A 23,315-nucleotide genomic window follows, 5' to 3' on the forward strand; every position below is an offset into this window, starting at 1 on the left:
ACTGCCGGGCCGCGAAATAGCTGTGAGTTTATCGTAATATTTGCAGAATTATAAATATATAAAAATATTTTATCATAATATTTTTTTCAAAAACTGTTTAATTTTCGCACCTATGCCACCAGTCATATTATTTCATCCAGTAGCTAGTTAATCTTTCACCAGAAAACGGTTGAAAATGTCTTTTATGATGTTCCGAGGGATTTGGCGGCTCAGCCTAAGGTCTCAGCCTCTTGTGCGCACGAGCATGTTACCGGTGCGCCAAGTAGGAAGAGGAGCGCACAGGAGACAACAGTTTGATTGCAGACTGTTATGTTTATGTGGGGAAATGGTGGTGCATACATTATTTGAGATATATTTCAAACTCTGACTTCATTTTAAGGACATGTCGGCCAGGGGTGTAGAGCTATTTGTTTAAGCACCGGATTGGCAAAACAGGAGAGTAAACCAGTCTGCCTTGATCTATGAATTAATGTCCGGGACTCTCACGGTATCTGCTGCCCGCAGCTGTTTTATAGAAGGAAACCCTCCTTCATGAAATGGCTTCAGCATCAGGAGGCAGCGGGACGTACTCGGTAAAGAGCTGTGCCTTTTTACGCACCGCCTTCGCTGTGTTAATCAGAACAGTTTAAAAGTGACTGCAGGCTGCTACGTGTTAACCACACACACATCGAACTGCCCGATTACTCCCCCTTTTATTAGTTTTATGAAGGAGATGTCCAGTCAGTCACCAAGGCGCATGATGTGTGTGTATGTGCTCTGCTCAGCTCAGCTCTGTGTGTTCGGTGTGATTGTGTCTGTCCGACACCGGCATATATGCGGCTGTTCCCAAAATAAATTAGTTTAATCTTAATCTCGATGTAGTGCTAAATGCTGTCGGGAGTGCACCGGAACGAACGACACTATCATAATATCTTCTGAAAACAAATGCCAGTGTCTCTCTCTCTCTCTCACACACACACACACACACACACACACACACACACACACACACACACACCCTGGCGACCGTACATCTCCTTCATAATGCGCTTTCTCCTCGTTTCCCCAGCATTCACTGGATTATCCGTAAATCATACAAACAAAACCAAAACGTTGATTTATCTGTTTTCCCGTTTTGGTTTTCCGAAAAACCAAAAAACAACACCGGTTCTTTTCTTTTTTAAACGTTAATATGTTTTGGATGCATATTGTTCTAGTATTTGTTCAGGCTGTTACATACAATTAGCCTCTGTTGCTACCTGCTGGTGGTGAGTAAATATTAAAATCAGTTATAATTGACAACCGGTCCGCGATTTTTTTTTTAATGTATCTACCGGTCCTTGGCACAATAAAGGTTGGGAACCCCTGTTCTAAATCATACTGATATCACACACCAAATATTTAAGTTATTAAAATTCAGTGAAGCCCAGCAACTTTCCCTCTACACTACCAGCACCAACACTGACACCGGTGTCTACTGACAGACCGACTTTAGCTGTCAAAGGACCAGCAGAGGCTGAAGCACTGCCCAGTCCTGCTCTGGCGAAGAGTTCGGCACTGAGAGTCCCTGCAGAGGCCACCGCTCCAACGCTGACATTGGGCCCTTTGGCCTCAGCTTCAAAAATGCTCCATTCAGCTCGTGCACGACCCACTCCTACAGATGCTGTGGCTCCGGTCTTGGGGATACGTTTACGAGGTTTATTCTCAAATCCAACTGCATACGTGTCGGTATCTGCATAGGCACCTTTAGCAAAAGCATCAGCAGGCCGGTCATACGTGTTGATGATCTCCAATATTCCAGCTTCACAAACGTCAGCAACCTCTTTCACAACTGCATGAACAAAGAGACATGCATTTCATCTTTATGTTATATAGACGAAACACATATTCAAATATAAGTTCAGATGCTCTTTATGCTTTTAGCGTTACAACATTTACAATATTAACACGTCATAGCTTTTTGGAGTAAAAACTACATTTGACTGAGAACTATTGAAAAAGACAGTGATTCGTTATTTACGTATTAAGGCAAGTACAACATGACATTTTTTTTAATATTTAAAAATCTCCAGATTATTAGACTTAATTAATTGTATGTCTCCGATGAAATGCAATGTTCTTTGTGCAGTGAGTAGTGCTCTTGAATGCAGCTCAACCCTGTGCTCCCTTGAGATGAAGATCAGCGCACTAATGGACTGAGCCTCCTCCTCTCTCTGTGGTGGGTAGGGCACTTAAGCCTGCCACCCCATTAACTGGCTTCACCCCACCTTAGTTTTGGTTTCTTTTCTTTTCTTGTACAGACTTTTAATGTTACATCGGTCCTTTATGCCCTTTTAACCCTTGTCTTCGTTTCCCCCCCCCTTACTTTGGTGTTCACAGTCAAATTTGACCGGTCCTGTTTTAACTGATAACTAATTATATTAACACAAAAACCATTAATCACCACCAAATGTCATTTAACACCCTTTCAAACTGTAAATATTGTATCAGACTACTGGTATACATGAAAAACTGCAGTAAATATACAAAGAATAGACACTGAACATGTATTGAGTGTGCCAGGTGTGATCCATGTGGGGGGATGGGCACATAAGGGGGGGGGGGGGGGAACACATCTAGAGTATGTGTGTGTGTATGTGTGTGTGTGTGTGTGTGTGTGTGTGTGTGTGTGTGTGTGTGTGTGTGTGTGTGTGTGTGTGTGTGTGTGTGTGTGTGTGTGTGTGTGTGCGTGCGTGCGTGCGTGCGTGCGTGCGTGCGTGCGTGCGTGTTTGCAGGCAGGTGTGATATAGATTTAAATGTGTATAATGGTGTAGTTGCATAGATACTACTAGACTCTATGTTCGTGATGTTGCGACTTACAAAGCATACATCTAGCAACTGTTTCCTCTGCAACAACTGAAGGATTATCGCTCTGCCAGTTCCAGTTATAACAAAAAGAAATAAATAGAATCTTGCATATGTGTGTAATAAATGTCTATACATCATTCAGCTCAATGCAGTACTTTATGAACTTTGGTTGTTTTGTAAACTAATCGAGATAATAAAAAAACCTCAGATGGGTTTGATCTAATGCAAAGTTTCTGTTCTTAATCCTCAAAGATGACATGTTATATTCGCCTACAACGTCTTCTAAATCATACTGATATCACACATTTGCTTAAAATGTAATTTTAGGAGCATTTAATTCAATCCGGGGCAGAATGTATGAGAGTTGCTTATTTAGCGTTTTCCATCTTATACTTATTTAAATGTAAGTTAAACAGGTTGTGTACAATCCCCTTGGTAAATGGAGGTACTTGTATGTCTCTGATCTGCATTTCAAGATTTTTTTTTAATCCAACCCTGATTTAAGCGCTGATATTGGGGACGAGAAAACCAAATATTTAAGTTATTAAAATTCAGTGAAGCTCAGTAATGTTCTTTACTGCAGTCTAATATATTGATTTTGATTTGACACGGTTATAGTTTATTTTTCTTCCTTTTAAGAGGTATTCAAAAGTTCTAAAAGTCATTACATTTCTTCTTTGATAGTGCAGATACCCCGAAGACCCTTTCTGAAGCCAATTGCCCCCAATGCTTTTTCAACCAATAAAAACATAAAGATATGGCTGCATTATGTGAAGTTGGCATGTCTGGATTTCAGGTGAATTATCTGATCATCACACCTCTAAAATAATTCAGGGTCCTAAATTGGCATTTTACCTTTTACAAATACATGACTACTATATGATAAGTAAAAACATATAACATTACTAAAGTAAATGCTTACATTAACACAAAGCTGTGTGTTGATTTATTTAACAGCTAGCATAACAGTTTGTGAACAAAGTCTGCTTCTTATATTATACTGACATCCTCCTGCTAATTATCCATACTAGTTGAAGATGATTACATAAAGAGAGTCATATACTGCAACACAGATACTGTAAGTGACGGGTGCAACGTGTTAACAAAAAATGATGTCACTGATTTCCTTTTGCTTTTTGTCTTAATAAGCATATTATTTTAAAATATGTATTGTTTAACAATACCATTATAGCTTTATTGTTTATACAACAGTATAGTATTTATAAGGAGTAAAAAAACATTGCTTGAGTGTCAGAGAAGTTTATTGTCAACAAGCCAAGATGAAGTTGATTGGAAGGCGTTACATGATGTTGTTGGCAGGAAAAGGAACAATCATATTTGCACTGTAGTTTCATAAAGGTTCCTAATGTCATTATTATATCAGTGTTTTTCATTACATTTAGCTTATGTTATATTAAAGCAGTACACATCTATTATTAAACAATGCTTAATCTGCAGTGAAGTCATACATTTGCACAAGCAAGTCTTAATTATAATTGCGTCAAATAATTGGAACAGAGAGCACAATCATAAAGAGATGCATTTGTCATAAACTTGTCAACACATTCTACCATAATTCAAATTCAATCCCAGTGCCGAACAGAGAAAAGCCCATTTTACGGCCAACAGAGATGCCACAGCCCAGCAACTTTCCCTCTACACTACCAGCACCAACACTGACACCGGTGTCTACTGACAGACCGACTGTAGCTTTCAAAGGACCAGCAGTGGCTGAAGCACTGCCCAGTCCTGCTCTGGCGAAGGCTGAAGCACTGAGAGTCCCTGCAGAGGCCTCCGCTCCGGCGCTGGCATTGGGCCCTTTGGCCTCAGCTTCAAAAATGCTCCATTCAGCTCCTGCATGACCCACTCCTGCAGATGCTGTGGCTCCGGCCTTGGGGAAACGTTTACCAGGTTTATCCTCAAGTCCAACTGCATACGTGTCGGTATCTGCATAGGTACCTTCAGCAAAAGCTTTGCCAGGCCGGTCAAACGTGTTGATCATGTTCACTATTCCAGATGGATCATAGGAAACATGAACAAAGAGACATGCATTTAATCGTTATGTTATATAGACGAAACACATATTCAAATATAAGTTCAGATGCTCTTTATGCTCTCAGCGTTACAACATTTACAATATTAACACGTCACAGCTTTTTGGAGTAAAAACTACATTTGACTGAGAACTATTGAAAAAGACAGACTGATTCGTTATTTACGTATTAAGGCAAGTACACCCTCCCTGTCTTCGTTCCCCCCCTTACTTTGGTGTTCGCGTTCAAATTGGACCGGTCCTGTTTTAACTGCTATTACATTAACACAAAAACCATTAATCACCACCAAATGTCCTTTAACACCCTTTCAAACTGTAAATATTGTATCAGACTACTGGTATACATGAAAAACTGCAGTAAATATACAAAGAATAGACAATGAACATGTATTGCGTGGGCCAGGTGTGATCCATGTGGGGGGATGGGCACATAAGGGGGGGGGAACACATCTAGAGTATGTGTGTGTGTTTGTGTGTGTTCGTGTTCGTGTTAGTGTGTGTAGTGTGTGTGTGTGTGTGTGTGTGTGTGTGTGTGTGTGTGTGTGTGTGTGTGTGTGTGTGTGTGTGTGTGTGTGTGTGTGTGTGTGTGTGTGTGTGTGTGTGTGTGTGTGTGTGTGTGTGTGTGTGTGTGTGTGTGTGTGTGTGTGTGTGTGTGTGTGTGTGTGTGTGTGTGTGTTTATCTGATCCGGATGGTTACTAAGTCCTTTTCTTTATGGCGGTCTTGTTTGACCGGGAACACCATGGGTGTTACAAAGTTGACTAAATCATCCAAAATTCAATGAAAGTGGTGATCAGCAATTTTATATGTTCAAATGTCTACTGTGAAGGATATCATAAAGCCTTAATGCAATCGAATGTAAAACAAAAAAGTTATGATTGATGAAAGTAGTAAATCGGTCAGATTTGACCTGAAGACAACAGGAGGGTTAAAAACCCAATTTAGTATGATTAACACTTAAACACATCAGCCCGCTAAAGTTGAAATCAACTAACTGTTAATCCTAAATATAGTATATTTCTTCGAGTGAAGAATGCACTTAAAGACGATGTTGCGTACCTGCCATCCTCACGGTTTATTATTCTCTCTGAAAAAGAAAGAGGAAATGTTGGCAGCAGATCAGAGAGTGTTTCTCTGTGGGAACCATCTCAACTGGAAATATAATGTTAGTCATGGAAATTAAAATATTATATTAGGTGAAAAATGTTTGTATCCAGTTCTGAATTAGATGCAAACAGCAAACGTATAAATCACAAATTGGTTTATATCATGAGCTATAAATCCTAACATAAAGCATTTATACATGTTGTTTGCATAATAAACTTGACTAAATAGATAACTTACCTGAAGGAGTCTGCTCGATGTGAAGGAGCTCTGTGTCAACGAGTGAGCAAGAAGTGAACTGGGAGCATGAAACTAATGTCTTTATAAAGAGCTGAAAATGAAAGTGAGTGGACATTAGGGTGGGTGGGTCATAATTAACCGTCCTCCATCCAAAACACAGATATCAAAAAGATTGAAAAAGATAAGTGCATAAAAACAGATAGCAAACAGCCATAGTATGATTCCTGAAAACATAATGCAGGGTCTTTAAAGCAATATAGCCCAACTGACCTTCCTATATTTAGTTTTTGCCTTTAATAAAATGAGTCGATCTCCTCCCTGTGTAACAGAAAGCAAAAGAGAAAAAAAAACGCTTTAGAGAACATTTTTATGATCTTCCAAAAGGGTGGATTTAGGTGTTCAATGGTAAATTATTTGCTCAACAAAGACACACAAAATGTATTGTAAAACAAATCCAAGATGGTCATCATTTTCTCCTGAGTGAGATGTATAAAAAGGAAAAGCTGAATAACCTTTTCTAGTGCATTATAGAGAACATTGACTTTCATATATTCGCTTTTATTTTATTAATTTTTCGTAATTATCTTTCAAATTCAAGACATGTATAGGGAAAGTTGAATGTTAACGTTGCATGATGTTGACTATAACACTTGACCTTTAACCTTTGATATTATCCCTAACACTAAATTCGAACAAATTTGCTTCCTAATGTTGGACAGTACTTTAAAGTAAATACATTCAAAGGGCCCTGTTATGATGTTTGGGGGCTTTCCCTTTCCTGTAGTGTGTTATATAGGTTTTTGAGCATGTCAATGGTCTGCAAAGGCTAAAATCCTAAAGTTCCCCCCCTGCCTGCCTGAAACAACTCCACTGGACTTCTTGGTTTACTTATGTAACACAGTGACCTAATTATGTAACACGGGTGCTTTTATACTTTTATACACATCGTATGTGATAGGCTTAGGGGCGGAACATCTCTAAGCAGGTTGACCAATCACAACAGAGCCGGCCAGCTAACCAATCAGAGCAGACTGGGCTCTGGTTTCAGACATAGGGTGAACAGAAGCTGAAAAACCAAGAAATAAGAGTGTGATATGATTGTTAAAATAAACTGTTGAAGTGAAACCTTTTTTTCAAAGGTACTTTTTTGCAGCACCGACAGTTACAGTAAACTAAAAGTGAGAGCAAACATTTCTCCTCCGTGCAGTGTGTGTGTGTGTGTGTGTGTGTGTGTGTGTGTGTGTGTGTGTGTGTGTGTGTGTGTGTGTGTGTGTGTGTGTGTGTGTGTGTGTGTGTGTGTGTGTGTGTGTGTGTGTGTGTGTGTGTATGAGGCTGAGTTATGATCGGTCATAACACAGAATTTGGTGATAGTTTACAGTGAGATTTACTCACATACTTTGGCCATACTCGCGCAGCCCTACAAATGAACTGAGATTTCCACACAAATGATCTTTAGCAAGTGTGCAGAGCAATGTTGATTTAAAATAGCAATTTGAAGGTCGGATATTTGTAAACATTTTTTGTGTATATATTAATAATTTAAGATGTCAATTAATTCCAGTTTATTTGTAATACTTTCTGTAGTGTCATATATATATTATGTGTGCCCCAAAGACACACTATGAAATGTAATATCATTAATCAAAACTCTCTGTAATAGACCAATCCATCACCCAAACAGAAACACATGGACATAGGTTAGTATATTAAAAGTTGTGCAAAAGAAGAAAATAAACTATGTTAGTAAAGCAAGAAGATGTTTTTCTTCATAAGAATTTATTTTATTTCGAGAGCATAACACTTTTAAAATTGGACATACTGTAACTCTAAGCCCATATCATCTTATAAAAATTAAAAAAATAACCGTAGATCCGGCCCAACTCACAGTTGTTAACTCTGATGAATGACTTCTGGGAAATTGAAGGCTTTACTTTAAGCCTGTAGCTGCATGAAGTGTAGTACCATGTTCACTCTGTTGCTTTTGTCTGCAGCATTTCATAATTTGCTCCAAACACAAAGGTGAGCTGATGGAAATGTCATCAGTTTTACAGAAATGTGTTCCTTAACTGTAATGTCAGACTTCTTAAAAGTGCAATTATTCAAAACATAAAACCATTGAGATTCAAGTAGTGACATAAATCATAAAAAACATGAAATACAAAAAAACAGTGCACAGCTTTGTATTAATGTAAGCAGTCTGCAGCATATACTGCATTTACATATTTATGCTAATTATCTGTACTATTTCCAGATGATGACATATGACAAAGTTACAACTTGTTTTTTATAGAAAAAAGTGATGGTTGAAATAAATTAAAGAATACATAACATTTCCCTGACTTTTGATTTTTGTCTCATTGAGTAAAGTTTTCCCTCAAATATGTATTGTTTTACAATAACATTATAGCTTTATTGATTTATACGACAATATAGTGTTCATTGTACAAAACTGCAACAGTTTTATTAACCTTTTTGTGTCTAGGATCAACATTAGATTGTATCCGCAAGCTGCAGGATGTTTTTTTTTACAAGAGCTCAGAATGAAACTGAAAGTAGGTGGGGTCCCTACTTTGGGGGATTTTCACCAATATCCTAGTAATGTTAAACGAAGAGACACATGCTGTTAAAAACAACTTTTATTAATGCTTTTTCCAACTGTAAAGTAGCAAGTGATTACATTGGGACAGTAGACCATGCCTTTTAAAGAAAGCAAATGTGAAAATAAAACCTAAATTATAGGTTTTCTTATCTTCTAAAAAGGTGAATTTACGTGTTGGATGGTAAACTTTTCTCCACAGAGACACACAGATGGACAAAACATGTCATGTAAAACAAATTCAACTTTTTATATATTTAAAAAGAAAGCACCCAAGATGGCCATGACTTTCAGAAAGTGAAGTATGACTAAACCCTTTCTGGCAATAATAAAAAGCATTGATTTTGATGTATTGAATGTGTTTTTAAATGAATATTTCTTCATAATAATCTTTAAAATGTTAGAAATATGGAAAAGTGTAATTTTCGGAGTGTATTTCGGAGTGTATTTCGGAGTGTATTTCTGACTGCCCTCCGGTGTTCACACCTGTGGAGCACATTTAGATAAGATAAGATTTACTTTATTGATCCCAATTTAGGAATTTTCAGAAATAGACCATTCTACATGAAAAGTACTTTTAATCGAGGTTGCGGTCCAAACATCATACTTTTTCCTAACTTTTAGTACGTACAGAAGCTGCACTTACAAAGTACGTACTGTTGCATGCAATATGCATACAATTTCCAATATGGCTCTATAATATTAGAGCTAAAAGATGGGTGTGGCCTTAACAAATGAATGGTTAGTAGGGGACTAGGATGTCGGTAAGGGGGCATTGGCATCTTAACTTTACGACCTGACTCGATTAATCCTGGGTGATCCCATAGGAAAACGTTCAGTAGTCTTCGTTTCTCTTCAGTTTCATAGTGAAGCCTAAATGGTTTCACGAAGCCAACAAGGGAACCCTAAAACTGTGTTATCAAAGATATTAAAAAGTACCTGCAGCTGGTGCAGCTGTTCCCTCCGTCTGCTGCTGATGGGTGGGGGTTTCAGGGGAAGATGATGAGGATGTGAAACTTCTTATGGCGCGCGATGCATGGGGCCCCCTTGAGCGGTTTCCCCGAAGCCCTCTGCAGCAGAGGAAGTGGCACTCCCCTGTCTGTCTTCCTCTTTCTGATATTTGGCATACTGTAAACACACGCACACACTTTACTGTACAGTATTTTATTCTGTTTATTTTTACAGGGACAATGCACACCAATCAACAATATTGATCATTCGAGCAAATGAGCCATCATTGTAAATGTGCCATGTTACAACCGTCCCAGGTGGTCCGTGTTACAACCGTCCCAGGACCACCAGTCATGTTTTCACCCCCTGTGAACCTGCCTGATTGCTAGCTTGAGCCATATTTAGCTAATTATATGTTTAGCTTACAAAACAGTGATTCTAATAATACTAGTTTGGATTCCTAGACATTTGACCTCAAGACAGTATCCAAAAAGTGGGGGGGGTACTTTACTGGCATTGATCCGGACCAGTGACCTTGTATAAAGTTCACAAGTGGACCTTTAATAAAAAAGTTTGAGTACCCCTGCTCTATTCTACCCTTCTCTTCAGAGAAAAACCTGTATTTTACAGATTTGGTCATTTGAAAAATTGAAGGACACATTTTTCTTCGTGGGTTAAGTGAAATCTCCTATTGTTTATTTATATAAATAAACTATAACAAATAATTTTAGGCTGGAAATTAATCACAAAGCTGACAACAGGGCTGATTTTCTATATGAGGACCTTTTTTAAGATTATAATCCATTACTGCCAGAATGCTCCTTTCATTATCTTCGTCAAATAAAGCTGAATGGTTTGATTCTTTATCCACATTTGATAAATAAAAAATCCACCACATTATTAAATAAAACAAATAAATACACCATGGTAAAAACATATAGTGCAGTTCTTTTTTTTATAAATGAGTGAACCTAATCAACTATTGAAAGAGCCGGAAACATTATCAAATTGTAAGAACTGAAGTGTATATTGCAGATAAGCAGTGGTATTACAGCAGAAATGTATTATGGTCTGTATTGCGTGTGTTGGTCTTGTGGTTTTGAATGCAGGACTTTACTATTAGTGAGGCATCTCAAAGTGTTATAAATACTATCACTTGACTAATATCTGAATACTTCCTCCTTCACTAGACTTCTCTTTGTGTTCCCTGCAGGTGAACATTGGAGGAACCTTTAATGTGATCCGTCTGGCGGTGGGGGAGATGGGGAAGAACGAGCCTGATGCCGATGGACACCGAGGCTGCATCATCAACACAGCCAGCGTGGCAGCCTTTGACGGACAGGTACTATCAAACACACACGTCAAATAAATGACTTAGTGTTCGCTCCGATTCTCCTCTTTATTTTGCTCTCCCTCTTCTCTCCAGGTCGGCCAAGCAGTATATTCAGCTTCTAAAGGCGGCATCGTTGGAATGACCCTCCCCATCGCACGAGATCTGGTCCCCATGGGCGTCAGAGTCATCACCATAGCACCTGGTTAGTGTAAAATGAAGGTTTGGTTAGAAGTCATGTATTGCTGCCGATTCAGTATCGTTAAAGAGGCCCTATTATGCCCTCATTCTGGATGAGCTGCAGAGGTCGGATGGCACATGCAGGTAGACCAGCCAGGAGGGAGTTGCAGTAGTCTAGGCGTGAGATGACGAGAGCCTGGACCAGAAGCTAATAACAAATGTTACTCCTCACCTTAATTTAGCACAAGATCATATTTTGAGCAGAAATGTTGTCTTATGTTACAAGCTGGCATACCAATGTCCAAAATTGTCTGAAGCCACTTAACAGAGACACACAAAATGTTATGTAAAACAAATCAAACTATTTATATAATTAATATATTTATATTTAAAAAGGAAACTACCCAAGATGGTTATTAAAAAAAAAAGCTGAATAACTTAAATCTTTTCTAGTGCATTATAGAGAACATTGAATTATGTAATTATGTTTTAAATTCAAGATATTTCGAAGGGAAAGTTTCATGTTAACGTTGCATGATGTTGACTATAACACATGACCTTTAACCTTTGATATTATCCCTTACACTAAATATGAACACATTTGATTCCTAATGTTGGACAGGGGACCTATCATGCTAAATGCACTTTTTGATGTCTTTTATACATAAATATGTGTCCCCGGTGTGTCAGGGAACTCACAAAGTATCAGAAAATAAAACCCTCTCTCTTTTCCTCCGTACCCAAATCTCTAAAAACGGGGGTACAACGGAGCTGATCCAGATTTGCGTCCGATATGACTTAATATCGGAAATGTGGACCCACGGCACTATCAGAAAGTTGCTATCAGAAACAATGCCCGACTGTTTTGGACGTAATATGGTCTTTGTTTACATTAGCATCGCTAACACTCAGAGCTAACCTGTACTGGAGAGAGTTTGTGTAAAAAAGCAGGAAATAAAAAAAGGAACTCACCTTGTGGTAAACCCGAGAGAAAAATAATTTGAGCTCCATACTGTTTCAGAAATAATCCTTGATGTGGTTTGGAACATGGTATGGCATTTAATCACGGCAGCATTTAGCTGTATCTCGTATAATTCTGAGCAGGCATTAGCTAAGGACCCCAAACCTGCAGTTCTCTAATGGCGCATTTCCATTGCAGCGCGTAGCTCGCTTTAAGCGTGCCGTGTCGTGCCGTCCCCTTTTTTGGTTGTGCTTCCACTAGGCCTCGTTCCGGCGCGGCACGGCGCGGGGCCACTTTTTCCCCTCTTTTCTGGCCCTATTAAATTGTGGTTCTATCGGGGCCAACAAACAGGGCTGAGTCGGGCTGAGTATGCTAAACTAGAGAGAGGAGCGCTGGCAAGAGGGCTAGAACTACAACAAGATGGACATATTTGACCGTGATTTAATTGTAATACACGTTTCAAAATGATGCCGAAGTAACAACATACTGATACCGGTTAGTAAAAACCATGAATTAATGCTTTGTCAAGTCTGCAGACAGACGGCAGGCGAAAAACCTTTTAAAATTCGTGTTTTTCTAGATGGAGATTGGCTAAGCTAACGCAGTATATGCCCCGACCGTCCACACTCACAACAACGGCCTATACAGACATAAATAAGGCAGCGACTGTATTCACCATGACACAGGCAGTCTGTGGTGTGTACTTGTTTAACTTTTGTCGAGTTTCTGAACATATATAAGGCAGAGTTCCCGTTAGCCGGTAATTACCGGACAATGACCGGTAAAATATGCTGAAGTCCGGCAAATCTAAATCTCTCCGGTCAAAATGTCCGGTCAAAATAATTTTCCCTTAGCGCAATACCGCATCAGTTGCGCCACTTATGTGACAGACAAGAATAGTATGTGACAGACAAAAGAGTATGTGACAGACAAAAATTGTCAATTCTAATGTCTAACACTTAATGTGGAGAAAGAGATGTCCTGTATGGGTTGATTGTGCGTTGATCTGTTGGTAATGCCTCGGGGTTCCGGTGGGCATGTAAACAAATGCATAATGCTGCGCTATACTTTGTGGCCTCATCCGGTTGCATAGCGACGCTTATTGTTTAGGTGTCTTTTAACAAGCAGGTAGTCATATCATTAGCTAGAACTAGCTAGATCTGATCGATATGGACATAAATGCGAGTAAAGTCTAATCTGACAGGAGAGAGAGATCGGCTGCTGCTGACGAGTCGACACGCAGCTCTGCATGATCCCCTGCAGCGGCGAGCAGAGCAAAACACACTTCAGGTTAGAAAATCACACGTAGCTATTTTAATTACCTCTCAAACTACCTAAACTAGTTATAGATATGTTTAGTTTTACTGTCGGGTCACTCATTACTGGATCCGCGAGCTGCATGATACTGACGGGCTGTCAGGAGAAGGAGAGAGCGCTCCGTTTATTATTCCCGCGTTTTTGTAAATTACTGTACACTTTTGAATAATGTAGTTAATCTACTATAATTAGTTTGTTTAATGTCGAATCATATCAATTTGTTTTAAAGCTCAATAAATAACAAAGAAGACCTTTAACCGGCACTTATCTAATTTTGTCCGGAAGATTTCAACTTTAACGGACATGTTGACCGGCAAAAAAATATTCTAACGGGAACTCTGATATAAGGAGCTGTGAGCTCTGAGTGCTAACAGCTAACGGCTGTGTTGTGTTTCTGGATTTCTCATTGAAGATGACGTCACGGCTCCGCCTACACTGCGTTACTATAGTAACTACCCCAGTTCCTAAACTGTAATGGAAGCGCAGCATGAAGTGAGTCGGCCCTGTTAAGGCCCAACGCGGCCAAGCCGTACCGAGCCGTACCGAGTGTGGCCGAGGCCGACCGTGTAGTGGAAATGCGCCTTAACAGGGCTGAAATAGAGGGATATGAGGGATTTCTAAAATGCATCATCTGTTTGGTATTTTGAGCAAAACACATCATAGACATGTTTTTTATATGCTGAATTGCTTTTACTTCACTGGCAGGAGCGACAAGTGAGGAGTGAGCAAAAAGTGAACAACGAGGGAGAGATTGAACAAAGAGAAAGATTAGAGGACAGAGAGACTAAAGAAGATGGAAGAGAGGGTGCAGGTTATGGAAAGGAGAGAGACATGGAAAATGAATGTTGACAATGTTTTGTGATCATTTTAGCCTCTTCTGCATGTCCAGATCATTAATAGTAACAATTAACTGATTCAAAATAATTTATGCTGCAGCCCACTGACATGGTTTGAAATCGATATATTATCCAATTTGTGACCACCCACAGGACTTAAAAAGCACCTAACTCATCATGAAAATCCCGGAAATCTCGGGGGAGTATACCCCCGAACCCCCCTAGCATGTTTGGACCTCGGTATTTAGGAAATCCTGGATACGGCCCTGGTCACAACTACACGCCAAAGGACCCTGACCAAGCATCGCTTGAGTTTCTCTCCCACACACAGCAGAGGTGCTGAATACTATTATGAACATGGAAATGATCATTATAGGGCCCTGTTAAAAATATTTTCAGTGAAACCAAAGATGGTCAGTTTACAGCTGCGTCTGCTGCAGCTAACTCAGTATACCATTTATAGAACACATAAGATAAAAGCTCATGAATATTGTATTTTGATCCTGCAGGATTTTGTGATTTGCTCTCTGCTTCATCAAAGCTAAAACAGAAGCTGAACAACCACGAAATAAGAGTATGATAGGATTGTTAAAATAAAGTGTTGAAGTTAAACCTCTTTAACCTCTTTGGTACTTTTTGCAGCACCGACAGTTACAGTAAACTAAAAGTGAAAGCAAAAATGTCTCCTCCGTGCACTTGCAGACTCTCTGGAGCCCGGGCAGTGCTGCAGCTTCAAGGCAGAGACACATTCAACAACCAACTATACCCGGTCCTGCCAAACCACTAGACCACCATCCTGTTACACGGAGCCCGTTTCTTAAACCATGTTAAGTGTGTGTGTGTGTGTGTGTGTGTGTGTGTGTGTGTGTGTGTGTGTGTATGAGGCTGAGTTATGATCTGTCATAATAACACAGAATTTGGTGATAGTTTACAGTGAGATTTACTCACATACTTTGGCCATACTCGCGCAACCCTACAAATGAACTGAGATTTCCACACAAATGATCTTTAGCAAGTGTGCAGAGCAATGTTGATTTAAAATAGCAATTTGAAGGTTGGATATTTGTAAACATTTTTTGTGTATATATTAATAATTTAAGATGTAAATTCATTCCAGTTTATTTGTAATACTTTCTGTCGTGTCATATATATATTATGTGTGCCCCAAAGACACACCATGAAATGTAATATCATTAATTAAAACTCTCTGTAATAGACCAATCTATCACCCAAACAGAAACACATGGACATAGGCTAGTATATTAAAAGTTGTGCAAAAGAAGAAAATAAACTATGTTAGTAAAGCAAGAAGATGTTTTCCTTCATAAGAATTTATTTTATTTTGAGAGCATAACACTTTTAAAATTGGACATACTGTAACTCTAAGCCCATATCATCTTATTAAAAAAAAGAAGAACCGTAGATCCGGCCCAACTCACAGTTGTTGTTAACTCTGATGAATGACTTCTGGGAAATTGAAGGCTTTACTTTAAGCCTGTAGCTGCATGAAGTGTAGTACCATGTTCACCCTGTTGCTTTTGCCTGCAGCATTTCATCATTTGCTCTAAACACAAAGGTGAGCTGATGGAAATGTCATCAGTTTTACAGAAATGTGTTCCTTAACTGTAGTGTCAGACTTAAAAGTACAATTATTCAAAACATAAAACCATTAAGATTCAAGTAATGACATAAATCATGAAATACAAACAAACAGTGCACAGCTTTGTATTAATGTAAGCAGTCTGCAGCATATACTGCATTTACATATTTCTGCTAATTATCTGTACTATTTCCAGATGATGACATGACAAAGTTACAACTTGTTTTTTTATAGGAAAAAGTGATGGCTGAAATAAATTAAAGAATACATAACATTTCCCTGACTTACTTTAGATTTGTGTCTCATTGAGCAAAGTTTTCCCTTAAATATGTATTGTTTTACAATAACACTATAGCTTTATACAACAATATAGTGGTTATCGTGCAAAAATGCAACAGTTTTATTAACCTTTTGGTGTCGAGGATCAACATTAGATTGTATCTGCAAGCTGCAGGATGTTTTGTAAAACACATCAGGAAATAAGGAGCAAAAAACATGGCTCGAGTGTCAGAGAATTTTATCTTCAACAAACGATGATGAAGTGGATTGGAAGGCAGTGACATGATGTTGTTGGCAGGAAAAGGAACAATAATTTTGCACTGTATTTTCAGTTCATTATCTGTCAAGTTTCCTGGGCTTTTTGTGTATATTCCCCACTTGAAAGGGATGAGCCGTCTACTGGACTTTGGGAACAGGATTTCACTCCAGTGACACAGCTTCTTTTCAATACTTTGTATTTGTATTTAGAAGTTCACTTTATGAAGCACTTTATGCAGCTTTAAGCAGGTGAAAAACCTTTGAAAACAAAAGAGAACATTTTAGAATTTGTAAGTTTATCACATAAATCATGTAAATAAAGCAGATTCTTTTAACTTGACTTTTTACTGGAAATGTTAACAAATCAATCGGCTGCCTGTCCTGACTCGGTAGAAATGCCTCCCGTCTACACGCGTCTACCAGGATCGCACACAGCAACTATTTAAAATCCTTCTCTAGGATGCAGCACTGGGCTCTGTAATTAGGGTGATTGCACCCAGCTTGCCAGAGGAGGCAGGACTGCGATCATTACACACCTGTTGTCTATCCCTATCAATTGGTGATTTGTATTTAAATTAGGGCTGTCAGTCGATTAAAATATGTAATCGCGATTAATCGCATGATTGTCCATAGTTAATCGCGATTAATCGCAAATTAATCGCACATTTTTTATCTGTTCTAAATGTACCTTAGAGGGATATTTTTCAAGTTTTTAATACTCTTATCAACATATGAGTGGACAACTATGCTTTATATGTTTGTTTATTATCATTTGAACAATGACAAATATTCTCATGAATATTAAACACAACAACCTGAACATTACAAATATTCACCTCAATTCAACCTGGAACCTCTCTCATGCAATAATACTGTGTGTGTGTGTGTGTGTGTGTGTGTGTGTGTGTGTGTGTGTGTGTGTGTGTGTGTGTGTGTGTGTGTGTGTGTGTGTGTGTGTGTGTGTGTGTGTGTGTGTGTGTGTGTGTGTGTGTGTGTGAATGTGGAGACACTGTGATGGATCGTTGGAGCTATGTGCCGCTCAAGGCATATATGCTCGAACGTGTGCTGCCTGGACGCTGCAATCATGTAGCGCGTACTATCCGGGCTGAGTGTGCTGACTTTTCGTGTTATTAACGCGTTAACTTGACAGCCCTAATTTAAATGAAACATATTTGTAGCTCTAATGATTTAATTTCTGATTAAAATCAAGCTATTTTATTATTGATATGCATCCATATATTATTTTTCTACTACTTGTAATCTGTTTTTTATTTTATATTTTTTAAAGCCTTAGGCTCTGTTTGACTTTACATGATCTATAATCTCACTATTATTTCACTCTTTGTTATATTAAAGCATTTGTCATAAACTTCTCAACGCATTCTACCATAAATTAAAATTCAAACCCACTGCCGCCCACAGAAAAGCCAATTTTACGGCCCAAGGAGAAGCCTGTTCCCAGAAACTGTGCCTGTACACCATCAACACCAACACCAACACCAGTGTTTCAGCACAGACCGAGTCAGACCGAGACAGACCGAGTTTAGCTTTCACAGGACCGGCAGAGGCTGAAACACTGAGCAGTTCTGCTTTGGCGAAGACTCCAGCTCCCTTTGCAGAGGACACCGCTCCGGTGCCGATATTGGGCCCTTTGACCTCAGCTCCAACATTGCCATCTTTAACTCGTACATGACCCAATCCTCAGATAGTGTCCCACCAGATTCATCCTCAAGTAGATGGCAGATATCTACATAGGCACCTCTTTCAAAATACTCCGTGGTCACAACTGCATGCAAAAAGAGACATGCATTTAATATTTTGTTTATTATACATGAAACACATATTCAAATAATTTCAGATGCTCTTTATGCTCTTAGTGTTACAACAGTTTTACAAATATGAACACGTTACTCCTGAAATGTCATTGTAACCAACAGCTTTTTGGAGTAAAAACTACATTTGACTGACAACTATTTCAATGACACAATGATTCGTTATTTACGTATGAAGGCAAGTTCATCTTTTAAACTCCACAAAGTCACAGGAAAACAAGTTATTTTATTTAAAAATCTCCAGATTGATAGATTTATTAATGTTATGTTTCCAATGAAATGCAATGTTCTTTGTTTGATTAAAGTCAGAAATCAACTAACTGTTCATCCTAAATATAGTATATTTCTTCGAGTGAAGAATGCACTTAAAGACGATGTTGCGTACCTGCCATCCTCACGGTTTATTATTCTCTCTGAAAAGAAAGAGGAAATGTTGGCTGCAGATTAGAGATAGGCTAGTGTTTCTTTGTGGGAACCACCTCAACAGGAAACATAATGTTAGCAATGGTAATAAAAAGATATGTTATATCATGTAAACATTATTATTATTCTGCACACAATAAACAGCAAAAGTATAAATGAGTGTCAGTGAGAAGTGAAGTGAAAGTATAAAGCTATTGTTTTTTAAAAGAGCTCAGAATGAAACTGAAAGTAGGTGGGGTCCCTACTTTGGGGGATTTCCGCCAATATCCTAGTAATGTTAAACGAAGACAGATGCAGTTAAAAACAACTTTTATTAATGCTTTTTACAACTGTAAAGTAGCAAGTGATTACATTGGGACTGTAGACCATGCCTTTTAAATAAAAGCTAAATTATATGTTTTCTCATCTTCAAAAAGGTGAATTTACGTGTTGGATGGTAAACTTTCCTCCACAGAGACACACAGATGGACAAAACATGTCATGTAAAACAAATTCAACTTTTTATATATTTAAAAAGAAAGCCACCCAAGATGGTCATGACTTTCAGAAAGTGAAGTATGACTAAACCCTTTCTGGCAATAATACAAAGCAATGATTTTGATGTATTGAATGTGTTTTTAAATGAATATTTCTTCATAATACTCTTTCAAATGTTAGAAATATGGAAAAGTGTAATTTTCGGAGTGTATTTTGGACATTTTAAGGCTCCGTACTTTAAAAAACGCCTGTACCTTCTTAAGACCCTGAGGATCAATAGTTTTCTGACTGCCCTCCGGTGTTCACACCTGTGGAGCACATTTAGATAAGATAAGATTTACTTTATTGATCCCAATTTAGGAATTTTCAGAAATAGGCCATTCTACATGATAAGTACTTTTAATCGAGGTTGCGGTCCAAATATCATACTTTTTCCTAACTTTTATTATACAGAGAAGCTGCACTTACAAAGTACGTACTGTTGCATGCAATATGAATGCCATTTTCAATATGGCCCCTTATTTTTACCCATTTTTTTTATATATGTGCTGCGTAAAGGATTGTGAGTAAGAATAGAGGGGAAAGCATTATGGGCTAGAATACTGCAAAATGCGACTGGATACATCCTGATAGTTTTGGTTCACTCATTGGACATACTTAATCTTTATTCTGGCATAATAAATGCAAGTATGGGTGTTGGGACGCAGGGTGAGGATAAGGTTAATACTAATGACTTTGTGGATGCAGGAATTTCCCTTGTAACAGACATTAGTCACTCAGGATCTGCGACTGAAATAGAAAGAGTTGCAGTGACTCACTTTTCTTCCATTTGTGGAGGAGAAACACGACACCACTTAACTTAACTTAACAAATAATGCCAATTAGTGTAGTGTTTTTTTCCCCCACAACATCTCAGCAATCGTGGCATTGCAGCAATTGAGGCATTCATTTAAATGTTTTATATATTCAAGTTTCCAAAAGGATGAATCCTCACTGACTTTCCTCTAGCGCCACCATGAGGTTCACATTTATGTTGTTTATTTTTTGTTATCATTTTATGGATGAAATGAACCCAATAGCACCACCACCAGGTCCAAAGTTATGGGTGAACGTTGCTGCATCGACAAAGAGCGATGGATAATAATCTGGGAAAATTCTTCTTAACCATAAGGGTTACACACACATTTAGAGACAATATCCTAAGCACGAGAAACTAGTCATATAAAAGACTTGAAATCATGACGTCTCTAAGTTCACAGATGCAACACACCTGTTTTTGAATATAAAGTATTAGTTTATTTCCAAACTTTATAACTTGCGTGATCAAATGCGTTTTGCTGCTCCAGAAAAAACTTGATTTGCTGGCAAAGGGGGCAAAATGCCTCGTTTGATCGTAAACACCATATATTTTGTTTACAACATTAGAGGTAGACATTTTTTATTAATGGATATTTTAAAACAGGGATTGATTTCATTCGTTTTTTTACAAGAAATATAAATATTCAAAACAGAATGAGACATTACTCTTAACATTTTGTTTACATGCGCAATATATCAGAATTTAGAAAGTGGAAGGGCTATGCATTGCATTGCTACTGAAATTACTGAGTTTGTTTAACGCTCAGCAGAGGGCGCTCACACAACGTCCAACTCTGTGTGTGTGTGTGTGTGTGTGTGTTCCAAAATTCAAGCTCCAAATGTATGAAGATTCATGCCAGACCTGTTTTTGTTCACAGTTGCTTGCATACAAATGAAACCAACAAATGTACTTATTTTTTTGATGCATTTAAACTGTATATATTTACACATGTGTGGTGGGTGATATTAATCTCAGGCTTGATTGAATTGTCAGGTGACGTCGGAGGAAGAGTTGCAGTCGGCCGTGTCTCTGGCCACAGAGAAGTTTGGGAAGCTGGACCTCGCGGTGAACTGTGCCGGCATCGCTGTCGCAGTGAAAACGTACAACTTCAACAAGAAGACCGCACACAACCTGAAGGACTTCCAGCGCGTGATCAATGTAAGATGTACGCAAGGAAGGGATGCATTCAACATAAGTAAAAAGAAAAGTTATATTTCTATTACCCTTTCAGTCGTGGAATGTAGGTAGGTAGATTTACTAAAGCACATTCAAGGTTTATGTAACGTTATACCTCTACTACACTACATGTAGTGGAGACATATTGTACATACTATATTCTACCCTTCTCTCCAGTGAAAAACCTTTATTTTACAGATTTGGTCATTTGAAAAATGTTGCTAAATTGAAGGACAAATGTTTCTGAAATCTCCTGTTGTTTATTTATTTAAATAAACTATAAAAATATAAAAAAATAATAATTTTAGGCTGGAAATTGATCACAGACAACGGGGCTGTTTTTCTATATGATGACCTTTTATAAGATAATAATCCATTACTGCCAGAATGCTCCTTTCCCTATCTTCAGGCTATCGTCAAAGAAAGCTGGATGGTTTGATTCTTTATCCACATTTGATAAATAAAAAAGCCACCACATTATTAAATAAAACGAATAAATACACCATGGTAAAAACATATAGTGCAGTTCTTTTTTTTATAAATGAGTGAACCTAATCAACTATTGAAAGAGCCGGAAACATTATCAAATTGTAAGAACTGAAGTGTATATTGCAGATAAGCAGTGGTATTACAGCAGAAATGTATTGTGGTCTGTATTGCGTGTGTTGGTCTTGTGGTTTTGAATGCAGGACTTTACTATTAGTGAGGCATCTCAAAGTGTTATAAATACTATCACTTGACTAAATATCTGAATACTTCCTCCTTCACTAGACTTCTCTTTGTGTTCCCTGCAGGTGAACATTGGAGGAACCTTTAATGTGATCCGTCTGGCGGTGGGGGAGATGGGGAAGAACGAGCCTGATGCCGATGGACACCGAGGCTGCATCATCAACACAGCCAGCGTGGCAGCCTTTGACGGACAGGTACTATCAAACACACGTAAAATAAATGACTTAGTGTTCGCTCCGATTCTCCTCTTTATTTTGCTCTCCCTCTTCTCTCCAGGTCGGCCAAGCAGCATATTCAGCTTCTAAAGGCGGCATCGTTGGAATGACCCTCCCCATCGCACGAGATCTGGCCCCCATGGGCATCAGAGTCATCACCATAGCACCTGGTTAGTGTAAAATGAAGGTTTGGTTAGAAGTCATGTATTGCTGCCGATTCAGTATCGTTAAAGAGACCCTATTATGCTTTAGGGATTTCCCTTTCCTGTAGTGTGTTATATGTTTCTGTGCATGTAAATGGTCTGCAAAGACTAACATCCTAAAGTTCCCTCCAGAGGGAGTTTCTCTCCCACACACCTAATCAAATCTAATCAATAGATTTATGATCGATAGATTTATGATTAGAAAATTATAAAAGTAGTAGCCTATGGAGAAGTCCCATTGCTTTTTTGTCGAGGGAACCCATGCGCAGCTTACTTCCGGGTCGGCCTACACAAATACGTCATCACTGCACCACTCTATTGGCTCGCGCTTCAATACATTGTTCTTGATAGGATAAGGGGCGGGACATCTTTTAAGCAGCTAACTAATCAGAGCAGACTTGGCTCTGGTTTCAGACAGAGGGTGAAAAGAGGTAGTATGAGAAACATTTCTCATACTACCTTTTTGAACATGTATACTTATGTTTTAATGTTCAAAAAGGTCTTAATTTGATCTAATCACAAAGATCACTGATTTTAAACTGACATTTTCTTGGATTATAAAACATGTTCTCTCTTTTTTTTCTTCCAGGTCTGTTTTCCACGCCCCTCTTGGCCGGTCTTCCAGAGAAGGTGCGCTCCTTCCTCGCACGCCAGGTGCCCTTCCCCCCCTGCCTGGGAGACCCCGCTGAGTTTGCCCACCTGGTGACGTCCCTGGCGGAGAACCCAATGATCAACGGCGAGGTGATCATGCTGGACGGAGCCATCCGCATGCAGCCCTGAGATCAGGAGAACATTATTACGTCCGAGTGTCATTGTGTGTTTCTGCCTCGTGCAATTCTGTTGTAGAAAGCTTTCTATAGGACATATAAACT

General features: G+C 38.7%; 1 protein-coding gene across 3 annotated transcripts in view; it reads left to right on the forward strand.

Annotated features, from left to right (window-relative positions):
* The first annotated feature begins 10,958 nt into the window (after positions 1-10,958).
* Positions 10,959-23,315, forward strand: part of LOC117483535 (3-hydroxyacyl-CoA dehydrogenase type-2-like) — a 45,828-nt gene continuing 33,471 nt past the window's right edge. The window contains exons 1-5 of one of the 3 annotated variants that reach the window (XM_034131901.1): positions 10,959-11,110; positions 21,114-21,278; positions 22,091-22,219; positions 22,302-22,410; positions 23,033-23,315. The exon at positions 23,033-23,315 is cut by the window's right edge and continues 12 nt beyond it. In XM_034131901.1, the coding sequence (XP_033987792.1) occupies positions 11,030-11,110; positions 21,114-21,278; positions 22,091-22,219; positions 22,302-22,410; positions 23,033-23,223 (675 nt within the window). In that variant the 5' untranslated portion in view covers positions 10,959-11,029 and the 3' untranslated portion in view covers positions 23,224-23,315. Of the gene's footprint in view, positions 11,111-21,113; positions 21,279-22,090; positions 22,220-22,301; positions 22,411-23,032 lie in introns of those variants that run through there. The other 2 variants (XM_034131902.1, XM_034131903.1) reach the window with 2 other exon arrangements.

The sequence above is a fragment of the Trematomus bernacchii genome, unplaced genomic scaffold, assembly GCF_902827165.1.
Source record: "Trematomus bernacchii unplaced genomic scaffold, fTreBer1.1, whole genome shotgun sequence".
NCBI lineage: Eukaryota > Metazoa > Chordata > Actinopteri > Perciformes > Nototheniidae > Trematomus > Trematomus bernacchii.